This window comes from Panulirus ornatus, chromosome 45 (assembly GCF_036320965.1).
Source record: "Panulirus ornatus isolate Po-2019 chromosome 45, ASM3632096v1, whole genome shotgun sequence".
NCBI classification, from domain to species: Eukaryota; Metazoa; Arthropoda; class Malacostraca; order Decapoda; family Palinuridae; genus Panulirus; species Panulirus ornatus.
Window position 1 is genome coordinate 10,263,295 of NC_092268.1, and position 19,556 is coordinate 10,282,850.

General features: G+C 41.1%; 1 protein-coding gene across 1 annotated transcript in view; it reads right to left on the reverse strand.

The window, feature by feature from the left end:
* Positions 1-459: 459 nt before the first annotated feature.
* Positions 460-19,556, reverse strand: part of LOC139762956 (uncharacterized) — a 405,421-nt gene continuing 386,324 nt past the window's right edge. The window contains exons 9-11 of the mRNA XM_071688281.1: positions 11,431-11,761; positions 4,783-5,047; positions 460-1,137 (exon numbers count right to left, since the gene is read on the reverse strand). Coding sequence (XP_071544382.1) covers positions 730-1,137; positions 4,783-5,047; positions 11,431-11,761 — 1,004 coding nt within the window. The 3' untranslated portion in view covers positions 460-729. The remainder of the gene's footprint in view (positions 1,138-4,782; positions 5,048-11,430; positions 11,762-19,556) is intronic.

Genomic DNA, 19,556 nt, shown 5'->3' on the forward strand with positions numbered 1-19,556 from the left:
CTTTTAAATCAGTTGTTCCCATTCACTAGTCCTTTTTCAGCGCACAACTCCACAAGCCATCAGCCATTTCTATTCACCTTTCTGAATACATCATGCCCCTTAAATATACCTTCAACTGTGACATTCCCTGCTTTTGCTTTCAAATCATCCATCACTAATACCCAATCTCTCACATCTAAGCTGCTGACACACTTTCTTAGCTACCCTCAGAACACTCATCTCTCTGTAGCGTTCTTCTTGTGGCCAGGTGCATAAGCCCTAATAATCACTCATCTCTCATTATCAACTTTAAATTCTACCCATATCAGTTCAGAGCTAACACTTTTACCCTTACAAATTTCCACAACTCCTTCAGCAGATATGCTACCCCTCACAATAGCTCCAGACTTTACCCCTAAGACACTCCAAAATCATTCTTCTCCTTCACCCTTGTATATGTTTAATTAATAAAAAAAAAAGTTTATACCAAAACTTTATTTATACAAAAGTTTGTTTCATACACAAAATAATAACTGTACATAACTGTAATCCTTGCATAATATATTCATTTGTATTTACAGTGCTGAAATTTCCAAGGATATATATATGATAACTGACTAATATTTACACAACAAGGGAAACTATTACCATAATGTAGCTGGTCCTCCTTAAGAATAATGATAATCTTAGGTACTGAGTCTTGGCCATTACCCATTTGCAATGTTCATTCTGCAAAGCCAAGATAGTGTGCTAGTGGTGTTTGGTATGAAGGAATTTACAGTTCTTGCCATGCCGACAGTGACCATTCATAAAGTGTTTACAAGGTGGTGGAGCACCTCTTGGGCCCCAATTTCCTCCTCGCCCACGGAATCTGGGTCCTCCTCCCATACCCATGTTAGGCATCATGCCTCGAGGACCCATGTTTGGCCTTGCTCCCATCATCATACCCTGACCTCCACCACCCATCATCATATTTTGACCAGGATAATCTGGCCGAGGGCCAACCCAACCAGGACCATCCATTCCTCCACCCATATCACCACCATAGGTACCATGTGCTGTAACACCTGGTCCACCATAGTTGCCAGGTCCACCAACACCTGGTCCACCAGGTCCACCAGGTCCACCTGGTCCTGGATACATGGGACCTCCACCAAACTGTGGAAAAATGGAAATATTTTAGTTGCTGTGATCATTTCATGATCTCTTACATTAACTTCTGCCCATAATTTATGAACTAAAAACAAATCACCTTTTTTATCTAATTGCTAAAATGCCTTTCCCTTACTAATTCAGGCTGCATATTTCACTCATTAAGACTTTGAAGGAAGATGACACATCAAGAATAGATGGTAGAATTCCTTTTTATTAGTCACCTATGCCTTAGTCATCAATCTCCAACAGAAATTCACAAAAAATATCTTTAAAACCTGAAAAATACAAACTAACTGGCCCTAGCTCTCTCTCCAGTATTCATCAAATGCAAAGAATCTACAGATGTGAAGCATAAAGGTAGATAATAACTGTGGTATTTTTTGTCATATTCGTTCACCATGTGCTGCAATCAAGAGGTACTACCAGGAACAGATGAAGAAATTACCTCATTCACTCACATCTATTCTCTAACTGTCATGTGCAATGCACTAAAACCATAACCCCATCCCCTCAACTAGCCACCACAGACCTTTCCATGGTTTCTCCCAGCCATTTCATATGCCCTAGCTCAGTCTATTGACAGCACATCACCCATGTACACCAAATGAACCCAATCAACTCTTATCCCATGCATGCCTCACACCCTCTTGGATGTCCAGGTCCTAAGCACCTTATTCACTCCATCTTTCCATCTCCAATTTGGTCTCCTTCTCCATGTAACCTCCAGTTTTGATACATGTTTTTATATCAACTTGTCACTCAGTCTCTCCACATATCCACACCATTTCAGCACATCTTCAGCTCTCTCAACCATACTCTTCTTATTACCACACCTCTCTCTTATCCTACCATTTCTTACTCAATCAACCATCCACATCCCACGTAATGGCCTCAATCATTTCACTTCCAGCACATTCACCCTCTTCCGTACATTCTTATCTATAGCCCAAGCCTCACATCCATACAGTACCATAAGAACTACTGTACCTTCAAACACACCCAACTTCACTCATCTACATAGATTACTCTCTGCAAATTCCTCAATGTTCCAAGAGCCTTTGCCCCTTCATCCACTTATGAATTACCTCAGCTTCCATGGTTCCATTTACTGCTATGTCCACTCTAAGGTATCTAAAACATTTCACTTCCTCCAAGTTTACTCCATTCAAACTCACACCCCACCCAACCTGTCTCCCTCCACTGCTAATCCTAATAACATTGCCTTTTTTTTTTTTTTACTCAATTTTCTCCTTTTACACACACTCCCAAAATCAGGCAACAACTTCTGCAGTTTCTGATTAAGATCTGCCATCAGCACAATTTCATCAGCAAACAACAACTGGCTCATTTCCTTCAAGTTTTTTCCATTCATGCTCACACCCAACCAACCTGTCTCTTTCCACTGCTAAACCTAATAACCTTGCTTTTTTTAACACTTACTCTCAACTTTCTCCATTAACGAACTCCCAAAATCAGACACCAGCTTCTGCAGTTTCTGAGCTGCCTTGCCACACTTCATCATATACAAGACTTTCACACCTTCTCTTTTCACCAACCATTGGCCATGACTCTCTCACTTAGCATACCTTCCCAACCCAAACCCAAACCTTCATCTACCACCCTCATCAAACACATTAAACAATCCTTCAAATTACTCATCTCTGTCTATTAGCACTTCCCCATTTGCCCCCTTCACTGGTGTTCCCATGTGTTCTCTTGTTTTTGGCACAATCATAATCTCTCTTACCACACATTCTTTAGCTTTCCCAAAACATTCACCCTTTCCTTACCCTATGACTTGCTTCCACTTTCATGGTTCCAGTCACTGCCATGTCCACTCCCATGTATCTAAAACATTTCACCCCCTTCAAATTTTTTCCATTCAAACTCATAGCCTACCTAACAAGTTTCGCTACCCTATTAAACCTAATAACCTTACTTTTATTCATATTTACTCTCAACTTCCTCCGTTCACACATTTTTCCAAACTCAATCACCAACTTATGCAATTTCTCACTCAAATCTCCCACCAGTGCTGTGTCATTGGCAAACAACTGGCTCACTTCCCAGGCCCTCTCATCCCCTACAGACTGCATAATGACCCCTCTCTCCAACTTACAATTACCTCTCTCAATACTCCATCCATAAACAAATCAAATAACCATGGTGACACCCCTGCTGCAGACCAACCTTTTTTTTGGATGTATTCACTCTTCTCTTTTCTTATTTGTACACATGCCTTACACACTCGATAAAATCTCACTGCATCCAGCATCTTTCCTCCCACACTGTATACTCTTCAAGACCTTCCACAAGGCATCTCTATCAACCCTATCATATGCATTCTCCAAATCCATAAATGTCACATACAAACCCATCAGCTCCTTTAAATATTTCTCACACACATTTAAAGCAAATACCTAATCCACACATTCTCCACCACTTCTGAAACAACACTGCTCCTCCCCTAATGCCTTTACCCTCTCCATCACCCCTCCCATACAACTTACCAGGTACAAACTTATACTCTGTAGTTTGAACACTCATCTTTATCCCTTTTGCCTTTATAACCAATCAACGACACATTTACCCCATTTCTTAATGAATTCAACTGTAATATCATCCATTCCAGCCACCTTGCCACATTTCATCTTATGTAAGACTTTCACTACTTCTCTCTTCACCAAACCACTCTCCATGACTCTCTCATATCATATACCACCCAAACCCAAACACCCTACATTTGCCACCAAATCATCAAACACATTAAACAGTCCTTCAAAATACTCCACATTTCATCACTTCCTGTTATTACTTCAACTTTTGCCTCCTTCATTGATGTTCCTTGTTTTCACACATTAACCTGCTTCCAAAACTTTTTATTCTCCCTAAAGTTTACTCATGCTCGCTCACCCTAACTCTCATGAGTAGCAGTCATAGCATTCACCTTACTAAATACTCCATGCTACCTATTCTAGTCTATATCTCTAATGCTTGTTCATTCCGGGAACTCCCATCAAGAGTGTGACCATGGCAAAAGACGCTCCATTTACCCCAGTCCTTACATGCCTCCCTCACATATACCATTCCTTCCTCTCCTTCCAGTACTCTTCCACATTACCCCATGCCCCCAGTTATAACCTCAACTGCCACATTATGCATTTTTGCATTCAAATCACACATCACTAATACCTTACGACTCATATCACATCCCCTTACTCTTGCCCTAAATTCCTCCCAAAAATACTAGGCTGTATCAGTTCTCTCTTTGCCAGGTGCATAAGCACTAATAACGACCCACTTCTCACAATCCACTCTCATTTTCATCCTCATCACCCTCAAGCTCACTTCCTTACACTCTCACACATTCCCATAAATCCTCCTTCAACAGAAGTGCTACACCTTCTTTACCTCAAACCATTTTTTCCCCTTACCCTTGAGCTTTGTTTCACTGAAAGCTATCTCTCCTTTCTTCTCTTGGTTACATCTACACACATTCACACACCCCAGCTTGAGACTTCAAGGAGGATGAGTATACATAAGCTCCATTAATTCAAATACCTAAATCATTTATTTGTAAACTGTACATTAAAGTTAATTCAGGTGAATATAGTGTAAACAATATATCATTCTTAGAAAAGTACTTACCCCACCACTAGGAGGTCCACCGATGACCCAGTGAGAGCCACCACCCGTGCCACCACTGGCACCACCGGACATTCCTCCCATGTTGCCCATGCCACCCATACCACTGTAACCATAGTTCACAGGATCCCTGGTGAGTGGTTCAGGCCACAACTTATTGCGATGATCATGTAAATTTTCTTGTCCTGACACATCATGTAGTGGGATTTCTTTTGGTTCTGTTCGATTCACCATTTCTGTGTCTGGTTCACAAGGACTATCTGGAAGCCTGCAAGGAATACAATAATTAGAGTACCTATGTACTTTTCTGGATAAAGTATTGACTATGTCAGTTATGGTCCTACCCATGCCCTTAAATTTGAATAACAAATAACTAAAAGAAAGGAATGGGATTTTGTTCCCCCAAAAAAACTAACCAAAGAGTTGAAAAAATTCTGCTAATACAGTGTCTTTGGGATTATATCAAACCTTTATTTCTTAGTATAATATAATCTTCACTATCTAAAAACCCTCAACAAATAAACAGCATATGCATTTGTCTGGCTACAATAGGGTAACATGTCAATCTTAGTTCTACCTACATCCTTGACAGATCAAGCAAAATGTTAGACAGTAAGACATACTGTTCCTGAGAAAAAACAAAAATGCTTACTAAAATTCTGCCGATAAGGTTCTCATCTTAAATTTTCTTCAGTGGACTGGGGTGGAACTCTCTACATTAAGAATCGGATAATCTGTCAATCTACACAGCACTTTTCTCTGTTTATCTACACACTAGTTTTCACATGCATATATATACTCTGGTTACTAATAATGTGAACTCAAATGGAAAACACCTAACAAGTCTAAGAATACCCTCAAATTATTCAGATATTTATCATTCATGTAACAGCAAAAATTGAAAATTGTAAACATCATATATACCTATGAAATAATTAAATATAACTATGAGCCGGGTGAAGGTCTGTGATTAATCCTCTCAAATAACAGGTACTGCACTCTTTCAAGCACCAAATTCAAGCACCAATTTATGAAAAATGGAGTATCATAAAAAATTGCGTGATCATCTATTTTATTTTTCATTTTATTCTACTTTGCTTTGTCGCTGTCTCCTGCGTTAGCGAGGTAGCGCAAGGAAACAGACGAAAGAATGGCCCAACCCACCCACATACACATGTATATACATACACGTCCACACACGCAAATATACATACCTATACATCTCAACATATACATACATATACACACACAGACATATACATATATACACATGTACATAATTCATACTGTCTGCCTTTATTCATTCCCATCGCCACCCCGCCACACATGAAATAACAACCCCCTCCCCCCTCATGTGTGTGAGGTAGCGCTAGGAACACAACAAAGGCCACATTCATTCACACTCAGTCTCTAGCTGTCGTGTAATAATGCACCGAAACCACAGCTCCCTTTCCACATCCAGGCCCCACAAAACTTTCCATGGTTTACCCCAGAAGCTTCACATGCCCTGGTTCAATCCATTGACAGCACGTCAACCCCGGTATACCACATCGTTCCAATTCACTCTATTCCTTGCACGCCTTTCACCCTCCTGCATGTTCAGGCCCCGATCACACAAAATCTTTTTCACTCCATCTTTCCACCTCCAATTTGGTCTCCCACTTCTCCTCGTTCCCTCCACCTCTGACACATATATCCTCTTGATCAATATTTCCTCACTCATTCTCTCCATGTGACTAAACCATTTCAAAACACCCTCTTCTGCTCTCTCAACCATGCTCTTTTTATTACCACACATCTCTCTTACCCTTACATTACTTACTCGATCAAACCACCTCACACCACATACTGTCCTCAAACATCTCATTTCCAGCACATCCACCCTCCTGCGCACAACTCTATCCATAGCCCACGCCTCACAACCATACAACATTGTTGGAACCACTATTCCTTCAAACATACCCATTTTTGCTTTCCGAGATAATGTTCTCGACTTCCACACATTCTTCAAGGCTCCCAGAATTTTCGCCCCCTCCCCCACCCTATGATTCACTTCCGCTTCCATGGTTCCATCCGCTGCCAAATCCACTCCCAGATATCTTTATATAGGAGGATAATCAATGTCTGGACCTAGGTGTAATCAATATATTTCAGTAAATGCATATCTTGAAATCTAATGCCTAATATCTTTTTCATGTTAAGGAGACGAATGAGACTGCTTGACATTTCATGAAATTCATGCATTCTTTTTTGAAATAGCATGAATAAAATATTAATATATTTTCAAAAGAAATCTCTGATTCCATAATCTCACAAGCCAAAATTAGTTTAAAGCCTACTCCAATACAACTACAATTCATGAAATTCATGAACAGAAGAGATCCTATGAGTTTTCCCATATCAATGTCTTGAAAATTATTTACTGGTCTTGCACAAAGGCACCTTTTAAAAAACCCTGATATGAAATTGGGGTTGGGGATGAGAGAGCTTGGGAAGTGAGTCAGTTGTTGTTCGCTGATGATACAGCACTGGTGGCTGATTCATGTGAGAAACTGCAGAAGCTGGTGACTGAGTTTGGTAAAGTGTGTGAAAGAAGAAAGTTAAGAGTAAATGTGAATAAGAGCAAGGTTATTAGGTACAGTAGGGTTGAGGGTCAAGTCAATTGGGAGGTAAGTTTGAATGGAGAAAAACTGGAGGAAGTAAAGTGTTTTAGATATCTGGGAGTGGATCTGGCAGCGGATGGAACCATGGAAGCGGAAGTGGATCATAGGGTGGGGGAGGGGGTGAAAATTCTGGGAGCCTTGAAGAATGTGTGGAAGTCAAGAACATTATCTCGGAAAGCAAAAATGGCTATGTTTGAAGGAATAGTGGTTCCAACAATGTTGTATGGTTGTGAGGCATGGGCTATGGATAGAGTTGTGTGCAGGCGGATGGATGTGCTGGAAATGAGATGTTTGAGGACAATGTGTGGTGTGAGGTGGTTTGATAGAGTAAGTAATGTAAGGGTAAGAGAGATGTGTGGAAATAGGAAGAGCGTGGTTGAGAGAGCAGAAGAGGGTGTTTTGAAATGGTTTGGGCACATGGAGAGAATGAGTGAGGAAAGATTGACCAAGAGGATATATGTGTCGGAGGTGGAGGGAATGAGGAGAAGTGGGAGACCAAATTGGAGGTGGAAAGATGGAGTGAAAAAGATTTTGTGTGATCGGGGCCTGAACATGCAGGAGGGTGAAAGGAGGGCAAGGAATAGAGTGAATTGGATCGATGTGGTATACCGGGGTTGACGTGCTGTCAGTGGATTGAATCAGGGCATGTGAAGCGTCTGGGGTAAACCATGGAAAGTTGTGTAGGTATGTATATTTGCGTGTGTGGACGTATGTATATACATGTGTATGGGGGTGGGTTGGGCCATTTCTTTCATCTGTTTCCTTGCGCTACCTCGCAAACGCGGGAGACAGAAAAAAAAAAAAAAAAAAAAAAAAAAAAAAAAAAATGAAATTCTAATACTCAAGGATGGGGTATAAACACTGACTAGTTTACAAACAAGTTCATTTCTACAGTTTTTTTCATCTCGTGGGAACCAATATTTAGGTGGAAACTTGAGAGCTTTTAGAATATCCAAGTTTACCAGTGCAGGTGAGTAGACGAGATAGGAAAAAATGAGACAAGAACATAGTGCTTTACTACCTGTACTTCAAGAGTTGTGCATTCATTTCCCAGGTAGGGAGACAGGTTGTATATTTGAGGAAAGAAACCTGAATGTCATAGCTCTGAATGAAACAAAGCTCGAGGGTAAAGGGGAAGAATGGTTTGGCAATGTCTTAGCAGTAAAGTAAGGGGTTGGTGAGAGGATATGAACTACAGGAAGGAGTAGCACTACTCCTGAAGCAGGAGCTGTGGGAATGTGTGAAAGAGTGGAAGGAAGTAAGTTCTAGAAGTTTCTTGGTGAAAATGAAAATGATGATGAGAGATGGGTGATTATCAGTGCTTATGCAACTGGCCATGAGAAAAAAAAGATCATGAGGCAGGTGCTTTGGGAGCAGCTGAGTGAGTGTGTTAGTAGTTTTCATGCAAGAGACCAGGAATTAGTGATATAGGTGATTTAAATGAAAAAGTGAGTAATGAGGCAGTTAAGAGACATGGGGTATTCAGTATTGTGAAGAGAAATGGTGAACAGCTTGTGTGGCTATGTGCTAAAAAGAGGGACATACACAAGTTTACATATGTAAGTAGGAATGACAGCAGGCATTACTGGAGTACATATTAACTGATAGGCAGGTGAAAGAGACTTCTGGATGTAAATATGCTGAGAAGGAAGCTGTTGAGAAGTCTGATCACTATCTTATGGCAGCAAGGGTGAAGATTTGTAGTGGTTTTAGGAAAAGAGGAAACATTATCGGTGACATTATCGGTGAGAAGAGAATGGCAAAAGTAAGTGAGTCTGAAAAAGAGACATGTGAAAAAATACCAGGATTAATCGAATGTAGAATGGTAAAAGGTGAAAGTAAATGAAGCAAGGGGAGTGGGTGAGAAATGGGAGGTGTTTAGGAAGCAATGATGCAGGGGGTGGGCAGATTAGAAAGGGTACTGAGTGGTGGGATGATGAAAAAAAGTTCCCAGTGAAACAGAAAAGAGAGGCATTTAGGTGGTACTTGCAGGGAAAGAGTGCAAATGATTAGGGGATGTATAAGAGAAAGCAGCAGGAGGTCAAGAGGAAGGTGCAGAGGGGGGAAGTGGTAACATGTAGTGGTGAAGGGAGAAGGATATAGAGTGAGTATTTTAAAGGACAACCGAATGTGTTTGGTAATAGGGTGGTAGATATACAGTGTTTGGGTCAGGGTGATATGGAAAGTGAGAGAGTAATGAAGAGTGGTTTGGTAAAGAAAGAAGAGGTGGTGAGACCTTATGAATGCTGAAATGTGACAGGTGGCTAGAGCGGATGGTATTACCATTGAATTTATCAAGAAAGGGGGTGACTGTGTTGGCAATTGGTTAGTTAAGATTTTCAATGTATGTATGGATCATGGTGAGGTGCCTGAGGATTGGCAGAGTGCATGTATAGTGCCATTCTATAAAGGCAAAGGGGGTAAAGGTGAGTGTTCAAAGTGCAGAGGTATTAGATTGTTGAGGGCAACTGAAAAGTTGTAGGGGAGGGTATTGAATGAGGAAGTGAGGGCATGTACAGAGCATCAGACTGGGAAGGAACAGTGTGATTTCAGAAGTGGTAGAGGATGTGAGGATCAAGTGTTTGCAATGAAGAATGTGTGTGACAAATACTTAGAGAAATGGATGGATTTGTATAAGGTATTCATGGACCTGGAGAAGCACATGATAGGGGACAGAGATGCCTTGTGGAAGGTCTTAAGAATATACACTGTGAAACAAAAGCTGCTAGAAGCACTAAGAAGTTTTTATCAAGGGTGTAAGGCATTTGTATAAGTCAGAAGAGAGGAGAGTGAATGGTTCCAAGTGAAGGTTGGTCCACAGCAGGGGTGTGTGATGTTACCATGGTAGTTTAATTTGTTTATGGATGGGGTGGCAAGGGAGGCAAATGTGAGAGTTTTGGAGAGGCAAGTCACTGCTTGTAAGGGATGAGAGGGGCCTGAGAAGTAAAGCAGTTGTAGTTTGCTGATGATACAGTACTGATGGCAGATTTGAATGTGAAACTGCAAAAGGTGGTACTGAGTTTGGAAGGGTGTGTGAAAGGAGGAAGTTAAGGGTAAATGTGAATAAATGCAAGATTATTAAGTCTAGGAGAATTGAGGGACATGTCAAATGGGGTGAGAGTCTAATTAGACAAAACCTGGAGGTGAAGTGTTTTAGATACCTGGGAATGGACACGGCAACAAATAGAACCACGGATGCAGAAGTCAATCATAGGGTGGATGAGGGAGCAAAGGCTCTGGGAGCACTGAGAAATGTGTGGAAAAAGAGATCATTATCTGGGAGGGATAAAATGGGTATGTTTGAAGGTATACAGCTCCATCATCATCATATGGATGCAAGGCATGGGCTATAGATAAGACTGTGCACAAGAGGATGGGTGTCTTGAAAATGAAATGTATGAGGACAATATGTGGTGTGAGGTGGTTTATTCAAGGAAGTAAAGAAAAGGTGTGAGAAAGGTATGGTAATAAACAGGAAGAGGTTGAGAAGGCTGAAGAGGATGTGCTGAAATGGTGCATACTTATGGAGAAAAAGAGTGAGGAAGATTGACAAAGTGGATATATGATACATATGTCAGAAATGGAGAGATGAAGAACAGGGATACCAAATTGGACATGGAAGGATGGAGTGAAAAAGATCTGGAATGACATGGGATATAGAGATCAATGTACTGTCAGTGGACTGAACCAAGTCATGCGAAGCATCTGGCCTGGTTGATGATAAGGAACTGTGCTTTCAATGCATTACACATGACAGCAAGAGGATAGATGCGAGTGGGTCCAGGCTTTCTTCCTCTGTTCCTAGTGCTACCTCACGAATGTGGGAACCAGCAATTAAGTATGAAAAAAATTCATTCTCTCAGTTTATATCTAAAAGAACAAAGTAACAAGTATAACATGTCTTATGATGAATTCTGAAGTTTCCTGTAAGGCAGAATACTTGATGTCTACAAATTCCTAAACTGTGGTAAGATCATTTACTACTTACATTGCTGGGTGGAAGAAGGCAGCCATGGTAGAGCTTTCTCTGGTTGCTTGGATGACTCGTTCCTGGCTCCTGCACCCAGGAGTGATATTTGGCTGACTAGTTTGCATAACTGGATACAGAAACCACCTCATATACTCCTTCACATTCCTCTGACCTTGGTCCATGCCCATGTCAACCATCATAAGGTCATCTCCCATAACTCCCATACCACCAATCGATCTATTTAAAGCTCCTTGCCCATGTAGGAAGGCACGGCTCTTGCCCATGGCTTCACGCTCTCGCTGCTTCTCCATTGCCATTAGTTCATTAAACTTTATAACATTTACATTCACTGAAATGAGATAAAATTATACTCAGATTACAGATATAAAATATAGCCATGTTTAACTCATCAGCATGGCAGGCAAAAACAGTACATGTCATTTCACAAGAAAAGTCTAACTATAGCCTCTATTAGTCATAAAAAGTGTTTACAGAAATGACAGATTCTACTCTAAATTCTGTATCAGCACCTGGCCATGAGAAGAAAGATCATGAAAGGCAAATACTTTTGGAGCAGCTGAATGAGTGTGTCTGCAGTTTTGATGTAAGAGACTGGGTATTAGTGATGCGTGATTTAAATGTGCAATGGCATTATTCTAATCAATGAGGCAGGAGGTGCTGCTACTGTGTAAAGTAAAGAAGCTCGGAATTGGGAAAAGTATTGAGTTTCAGTTTTACTGAATCGGCCAAGTCTCGCCCCGCCTTCTTGTGGTGACCTCATCAATACACCCCTTTGGGATGGAACTAAAGGGGAAGGCATTGCCCAGTTACATCAGGACAATAGTTTCAGATTTGGACAAGCATCTGAGGTATACTGTTACTTTCAGTTTTGACAATTCTGGAGCTTCGCTGCCTCTGAAAACACTAAGCTGGAGTTGCCTTCTGCCAGTGACTTGCCAAGGGTGAAGCACAAAGACTAAGAAGTGGCACTGAAGTCTAATAATTATGCCGAGGGTTACAAGGAATGAATGGTTGAGGGCAATGGTGCTAAATGTGAATGGGATGACTGGGGAGAATAAAAGGAGGGAGATTAAGGACAGGCGTAAAAGTTGTAGTGTGGATGTGCAAGGGACTGGGGAAAACCATATCCTTGGGCAGGGTGTGTGGAATGAAAATGGATATGATGAATGCAATTCATGGGAGAGCAAGGAAGGAGGTGTATGGACAGGAATGAGTGCAAATTATCAGGGAAGAGAGAAAAAAAAAAGGATGTGCAATTCTGCTATCACCAAGAGTATGGGAGGGTGTTACAGAGCATGGATGGAGTGGATCAAGAATAGTGTGGATAAAAGGAAAGATTGGAATTGTGAAATATGCATGAGTATGTGTATATGCATCAGTGAATATGAAGGCTGTATGAGATAAGGATGAAATGAAGCATGGTTTTGAGGATGAGAGAAACATGGTTGCATAGGGTGGTATGCATGAGAAAGTGTGATGTGATGAAATTGGTGAGATAGATTATAAATGTAGAGTGCCTGAAGTAAATGAGAATCGAAGCTATCTTGTTGATACTTGTAATGACAGGTGGTATATTCCTTACAAACACCTTTTTCAACACAAGATTACCTACAGATATACATGAAAGAGGAATGATGAAAAAGAAGAGCAAAAGGCTTTGATTGACTATGTGGCAGTGGATGAAAAATTGAGAAAGGGTGTGATGGATGCTAGAGTTGGGAGAGTATTCTTTGGAGACTGACCATTTTGCGGTTCTTGAGGGGATAAAGATCAGGGAGAAGTGGAGGTATGGTGTAAGGAAGAATGGAGAAGTGTTGGCAAGTGAAGAGATGAATCATGAAAAATACAGGGAAGAGTATGAAAGGAGGGTAACTGAAAGCTTAGATGGAAGTACAGTGAATGTAGGAATGCAGTCATGTATGAATGATGTATTTAAAATGTTCAGAGAAATACTATTAAAAGTTGTAGAATTAGTATTTGGATACAAGGTAGTGGGATAGAGGAATAAAAAGGGCAATACATGGTGGATAGAGATTAGAAATACTAAGGAAGAGAAGAAAAAGGCATATGGTAGATTACTCAATAGGAATGTACCAGTGGAAGTTTAGAAAAGGAGGGAAGAATACAAACATGTTAGTAGAATGTTAAGAAGCTGATAGAGAAAAGCAAGGAAAGAGTAGATGAAGATTTTGGAAGAAAGTTAAGTTCAAAGTTTCAGGATAATAAGAAACTCCAGAAGGAGGTAAAAAGGGAAAGAAGTGGATGTAAGAGTGGAAATGTTGATGTGAGAATTAAGGAAGGGGAATTGCTGAATCAAAAGGAGGAAGTGAAATGAAGATGGAAAGAGTATTTTGAAGAACTGATGAATGTGGGAGAAGGGGAGGCAGCAGTTGTTACATGCATGGGTATGGAGGAGGGAAGGAAGAGATACAAGTGCAGTAAAAAGGGCATTAATGAGGCTTGAGGTAGGAAAGGCACCTGGAGTGGATGGGGTTATGGCAGAAATGCTGAAACAGAGAAGAGGTAGTGGAAGCTCTGTGGAAGACGAAAGCAGGCAAGGAGGGAAGTTTGGATGGTATTGCACTGGAATTCATTAAAAAAGCGGTTACTGTGTTGTTGATTGGTTGGTAAGGATATTCAATGTATGTATGGATCAAGGTGAAGTGTCTGAGGATTGGCGGAATGCATACATAGTGCCACTGTATAAAAGCAAAGGGGATAAAGGTGAGAGTTCAAATTACAAAGGAATAAATTTGTTGAGTATTCCTGGGAAATCATTTGGGAGGGTACTGATTGAGAGGGCAAAGGAATGTACATAGCATCAGATTGGGGAAGAGCAGTGCGGTTACAGAAGTGGTAGAGGATGTGTGGATCAGGGGTTTGTTTTGAAGAATGTATGTGAGAAATACTTAGAAAAACAGATGGATTTGTATGTAGCATTTATGTATCTGGAGAAGGCATATGATAGGTTTGATAGAGATGCTTTGTGAAAGGTTTTAAGAGTATATGGTGTGGGAGGTAAGTTGCTAGAGGCAGTGAAAAGTTTTAACCAAGGATGTAAGGCATATGTACAAGTAGGAAGAGAAGAGAGTTGTTGGTTCCCAGTGAATGTCGGTTAGCGGCAGGGTGCGCGGTCTCCATAGTTGTTTAATTTGTTTATCGATGGGATGGTCAGGGAGGTGAATGCAAGAGTTTTCAAGAGAGGAGCAAGTATGCAGTCTGATGTGGAGGAGAATGGGCTTGGGAAGTGTGTCAGTTGTTGATACAGCGCTGGTGGCTGATTTGGGTGAGAAACTGCAGAAGTTGGTAACTGAGTTTGGTAAAGTTTGTGAAAGAAGAAAGTTGAGAGTAAATGTGAATAAGAGCAAGGTTATTAGGTTCAGTAAGACTGAGGGACAAGTTAACTGGGGTGGTAAGTTTGAATGGAGAAAAACTGGAGGAAGTAAAGCGTTTTAGATATCTGGGAGTGGACTTAGCAGCAGATGTAGCCATGAAATTGGAAGTGAGTCACAAGGGGGGAGCAGGGGGCAAAGGTTCTGGGAGCATTGAAGAATGTGTGGAAGGTGAGAACATTATCTCGGAGCAAAAATGGGGATGTTTGAAGGAGAAGTGGTTGCAACAATGTTATATGGTTGTGAGGCATGGGCTATAGATAGGGTTGTGCGGAGGAGGGTGGATATGTTGGAATTGAAATGTCGGAGGACAAAATGTGGTGTGAGGTGGCTTGATCAAGTGAGTAATGAAAGGGTAAGAGAGAGGTGTGGTAATAAAAAGATCGTGGTTGAGAGAGCAGAAGAGGGTGTATCAAAATGGTTTAGACACATGGAGAGAATGAGTGAGAAGAGTGACAAAGGGGAAATGTGTCAGAGGTGGAGGGAACAAGGAGAAGCAGGAGACCAAATTGGATGTGGAAGGATGGAGTGAAAAAGATTTTGAGCGATCGGGGCCTGAACATACAGGAGGGTGAAAGGCATGCAAGGAATAGACTGAATTGGAACAATGTGGTATACTGGGGTCGATGTGCTGTTAATGGATTGAACCAGGGCATGTGAAGCATCTTGGGTAAAGCATGGAAACATCTGTGGGGCCTGAATGTGGAAAGGGAGCTGTGGTTTCGGTGCATTACACATGACAGCTAGAGACTGAGTGTGTACAATGTGGCCTTTTTTGTCTTCCTGGCACGACCTCGCTGGTGGTGGTGGTGATGGTGGGGGATATGCTATTTCATGTGTGGCGGGGTGGCAACGGGAATGGATGAAAGCAGCATATATGAATATGTACATGTGTATATATGCATATGTCTGTGTATGTATATGTATGTATATTCATCTAATATTTATTCATTTTGCTCGTCGCTGTCTCCCGCGTTAGCGAGGTAGTGCAAGGAAACAGACGAAAGAATGGCCCAACCCACCCACATACACATGTATATACATACACGTCCACACACACACAAATATAATTACCTATACATCTCAACGTATACATATATATATACACACACAGACATATACATATATACACATGTACATAATTCATACTGTCTGCCTTTATTTATTCCGATTACCACCCTGCCACACGAAATAACAACCCCCTCTCCCCCGAATGTGCACGAGGTAGCGCTAGGAAAAGACAACAAAAGCCACATTCGTTCACACTCAGTCTCTGGCTGTCATGTATAATGCACTGAAACCACAGCTCCCTTTCCACATCCAGGCCCCACACAACTTTCCATGGTTTACCCCAGATGCTTCACATGCCCTGGTTCAATCCATTGACAGCACATCGACCCCGGTATACCACATCGTTCCAATTCACTCTATTCTTTACATGCCTTTCACCCTCCTGCATGTTCAGGCCCCGATCACTCAAAATCTTTTTTACTCCATCTTTCCACCCCCAATTTGGTCTCCCACTTCTCGTTCCCTCCACCTCTGACACATATATCCTCTTGGTCAATCTTTCCTCTCATTCTCTCCATGTGACCAAACCATTATACGTTGAAATATATATGTACGTATATATGCGTGCGTGGGCATTTATATATATACAAGTTTATGTGGGTGGGTTGGGCCATTCCTCGTCTGTTTCCTTGTTCTATCTCGCTGAAACAGGAGAAAGCGATTAAGTATAATGAAATAAATAAACAAAACATGGAAACAGAAGGTTGTACCTGAGGACTAGGTGAAAGCTATTATTGTTCCTTCATATAAAGGAAAAGGTATCAATTAAAGGGGAATAATTCTATTAAGTTTACCAGAAAAGGTGTATGCAAGAATATTAATTGACAGAGTGATGAAAGAGAGTAAATGCAGAATAAGTGGAGAGTAATGGAGTTTTAGGAAAGGTAGGGGATGTGTGGATCAGATTTTTGCAGTAAAGATGACCACATAAATGTATTTAGTGAAAGGTAGGAAATTGTATGCAGCTTTTATAGACCTGGAGAAAGCTTATGACAGAGTCAAAAGGAGTGCATTGTGGGATGTGCTAAGGATATATGGTATAGGGGGACAACTGCTGGATGGTATAAAAGCCTTCTATAGGGGAGCAAATGCATATTTTGGGATACATGTATGTGTGAAGCAGGGCTGTGAGATGTCACAATGGCTTTTTGATATATATATATATGGATGGAGTGATAAGAGAGATGAATGCAAAACTAAGAAAAAAGGATGCAGAGATGGAAGGTAGCAGTGAGATATGGTGGCTAGTGGCAAGCCTGTTTACAAATGATACTGTGTTGTTTGTGGAGAGTGAAGAGTAGCTGCAGAAGGTTGTAAGTGTGTTTTATAATGTAAGCAGGGGAGATTGAAGATGAATGCAAGTAAAAGTAATGATATTTGAAAGGAAATGGAGAGAGTTTTGATTTTGTAAAACCATAGAGAGTGAAAGAAGAAAGTGTACTAAATTGCGCTGAAAGAGAGAGAGAGAGAGAGAGAGAGAGAGAGAGAGAGAGAGAGAGAGAGAGAGAGAGAGAGAGAGAGAGAGAGAGAATTTATGTATCTGGGAGCTGTCTTGAGTGAGATGATATGGAAGAAGAGATATGGGAGAAAGCAGCACAGGGTAGAAGTGTCATTGGGTCCCTTTTTTCTTTCATACTATTCGCCATTTCCCGCATTAGCAAGGTAGCGTTAAGTACATAGGACTGGACCTTTGAGGGAATATCCTCACCTGGCCCCCTTCTCTGTTCCTTCTTTTGAAAGAAAAAAAAATGAGAGGGGAGGATTTCCAGCCCCCCGCTCCCTTCCCTTTTAGTCGCCTTCTACGACGCGCAGGGAATACGTGGGAAGTATTCTTTCTCCCCTATCCCCAGTGATAATACATATATATACATGTACATATTCATACATGCTGCCTTCATCCATTCCCGCCACCTCCTCGCCACACATGAAATGGCACCCACCTCCCTCACGTGCACATGAGGGAGTACTGAGAAAAGACAACAAAGACCACATTCGTTCACACTCAGCCTCTAGCTGTCATGTGTAATGCACTGAAACCACAGCTCCCTTTCCACATCCAGGCCCCACAAAACTATCCATGGTTTACCCCAGACGCTTCACATGCACTGGTTCAATCCAGTAACAGCACATCAACCCTGGTATACCACATCATTCCAATTCACTCTATTCCTTGCATGCCTTTCACCCTCCTGTATGTTCAGGCCACAATCGCTCCATCCTTCCACCCCCAATTTGGTCTCCCACTTTTCCTCATTCCCTCCATCTCTGACACATATATCCTCTTTGTCAATCTTTCCTCACTCATTCTCTCCATGTGACCAAACCATTTCAATACACCCTCTTCTGCTCTCTCAACCACTCTCTTTTTTTTACCACACATCTCTCTTACCCTTTCATTACTTACTCGATCAAACCACCTCACACCACATATTGTCCTCAAACATCTCATTTCCAGCACATCCACCCTCCTCCGCACAACCCTATCTATAGCCCATGCTTCACAACCATATAACATTGTTGAAACCACTATTCCTTCAAACATACCCATTTTTGCTCTCCCAGATAACATTCTCGCCTTCAACACATTCTTCAATGCTCAAGAACCTTTGCCCCCTCCCCCACCCTGTGACTCACTTCTGCTCCCATGGTTCCATCCGCTGCCAAATCCACTCCCAGATGTCTAAAACACATCACTTCTCCAGTTTTCTCCATTCAAACTTACCTCCCAACTGACTTGTCCCTTAAACCTCCTGTACCTAATAACCTTGCTCTTATTAACATTTACTCTCAGCTTTCTTCTTTCACACACTTTACCAAACTCAGTCACCAGCTTCTGCAGTTTCTCACTCGAATCAGCCACCAGCAGTGTATCATCAGCCAACAACAACTGACTCACTTTCCAAGCCTTCTCATCCACAACAGATTGTATACTTGCCTCTCTATCCAAAACTCTTGCATTCACCTCCCTAATAACCCCATCCATAAACAAATTAAACAACCATGGAGACATCACGCACCCCTGCCACAAACAGACATTCACAGGGCACCAATCACTTTCCTCTCTTCCTACTCGTATACATGCCTTACATATATATATATATATATATATATATATATATATTTTTTTTTTTTTTTTTTTTTCAAACTATTCGCCATTTCCCGCGTTAGCGAGGTAGCGTTAAGAACAGAGGACTGGGCCTTTGAGGGAATAGCCTCACCTGTCCCCCTTCTCTGTTCCTTCTTTTGGAAAAGTAAAAGAAAATGATGAGAGGGGAGGATTTCCAGCCCCCCGCTCCCTACCCTTTTAGTCGCCTTCTACGACACGCAAGGGATACATGGGAAGTATTCTTTCTCCCCTATCCCCAGGGATAATATATATATATATATATATATATATATATATATATATATATATATATATATATATATATATATACATATATATATATATATATATATATATATATATATATATATATATATATATATATATATATATATATATAAAGCTAGAAGTTTCAGTTTTCTAAATTGTTTCTTACATTCATCATATGTATATATATGTATGTGTGTGTGTGTGTATATGTGCGTATGTATGTGTATGTGTGTGTATGTGTATATGTATATATATATGTATATTATCCCTGGGGATAGGGGTGA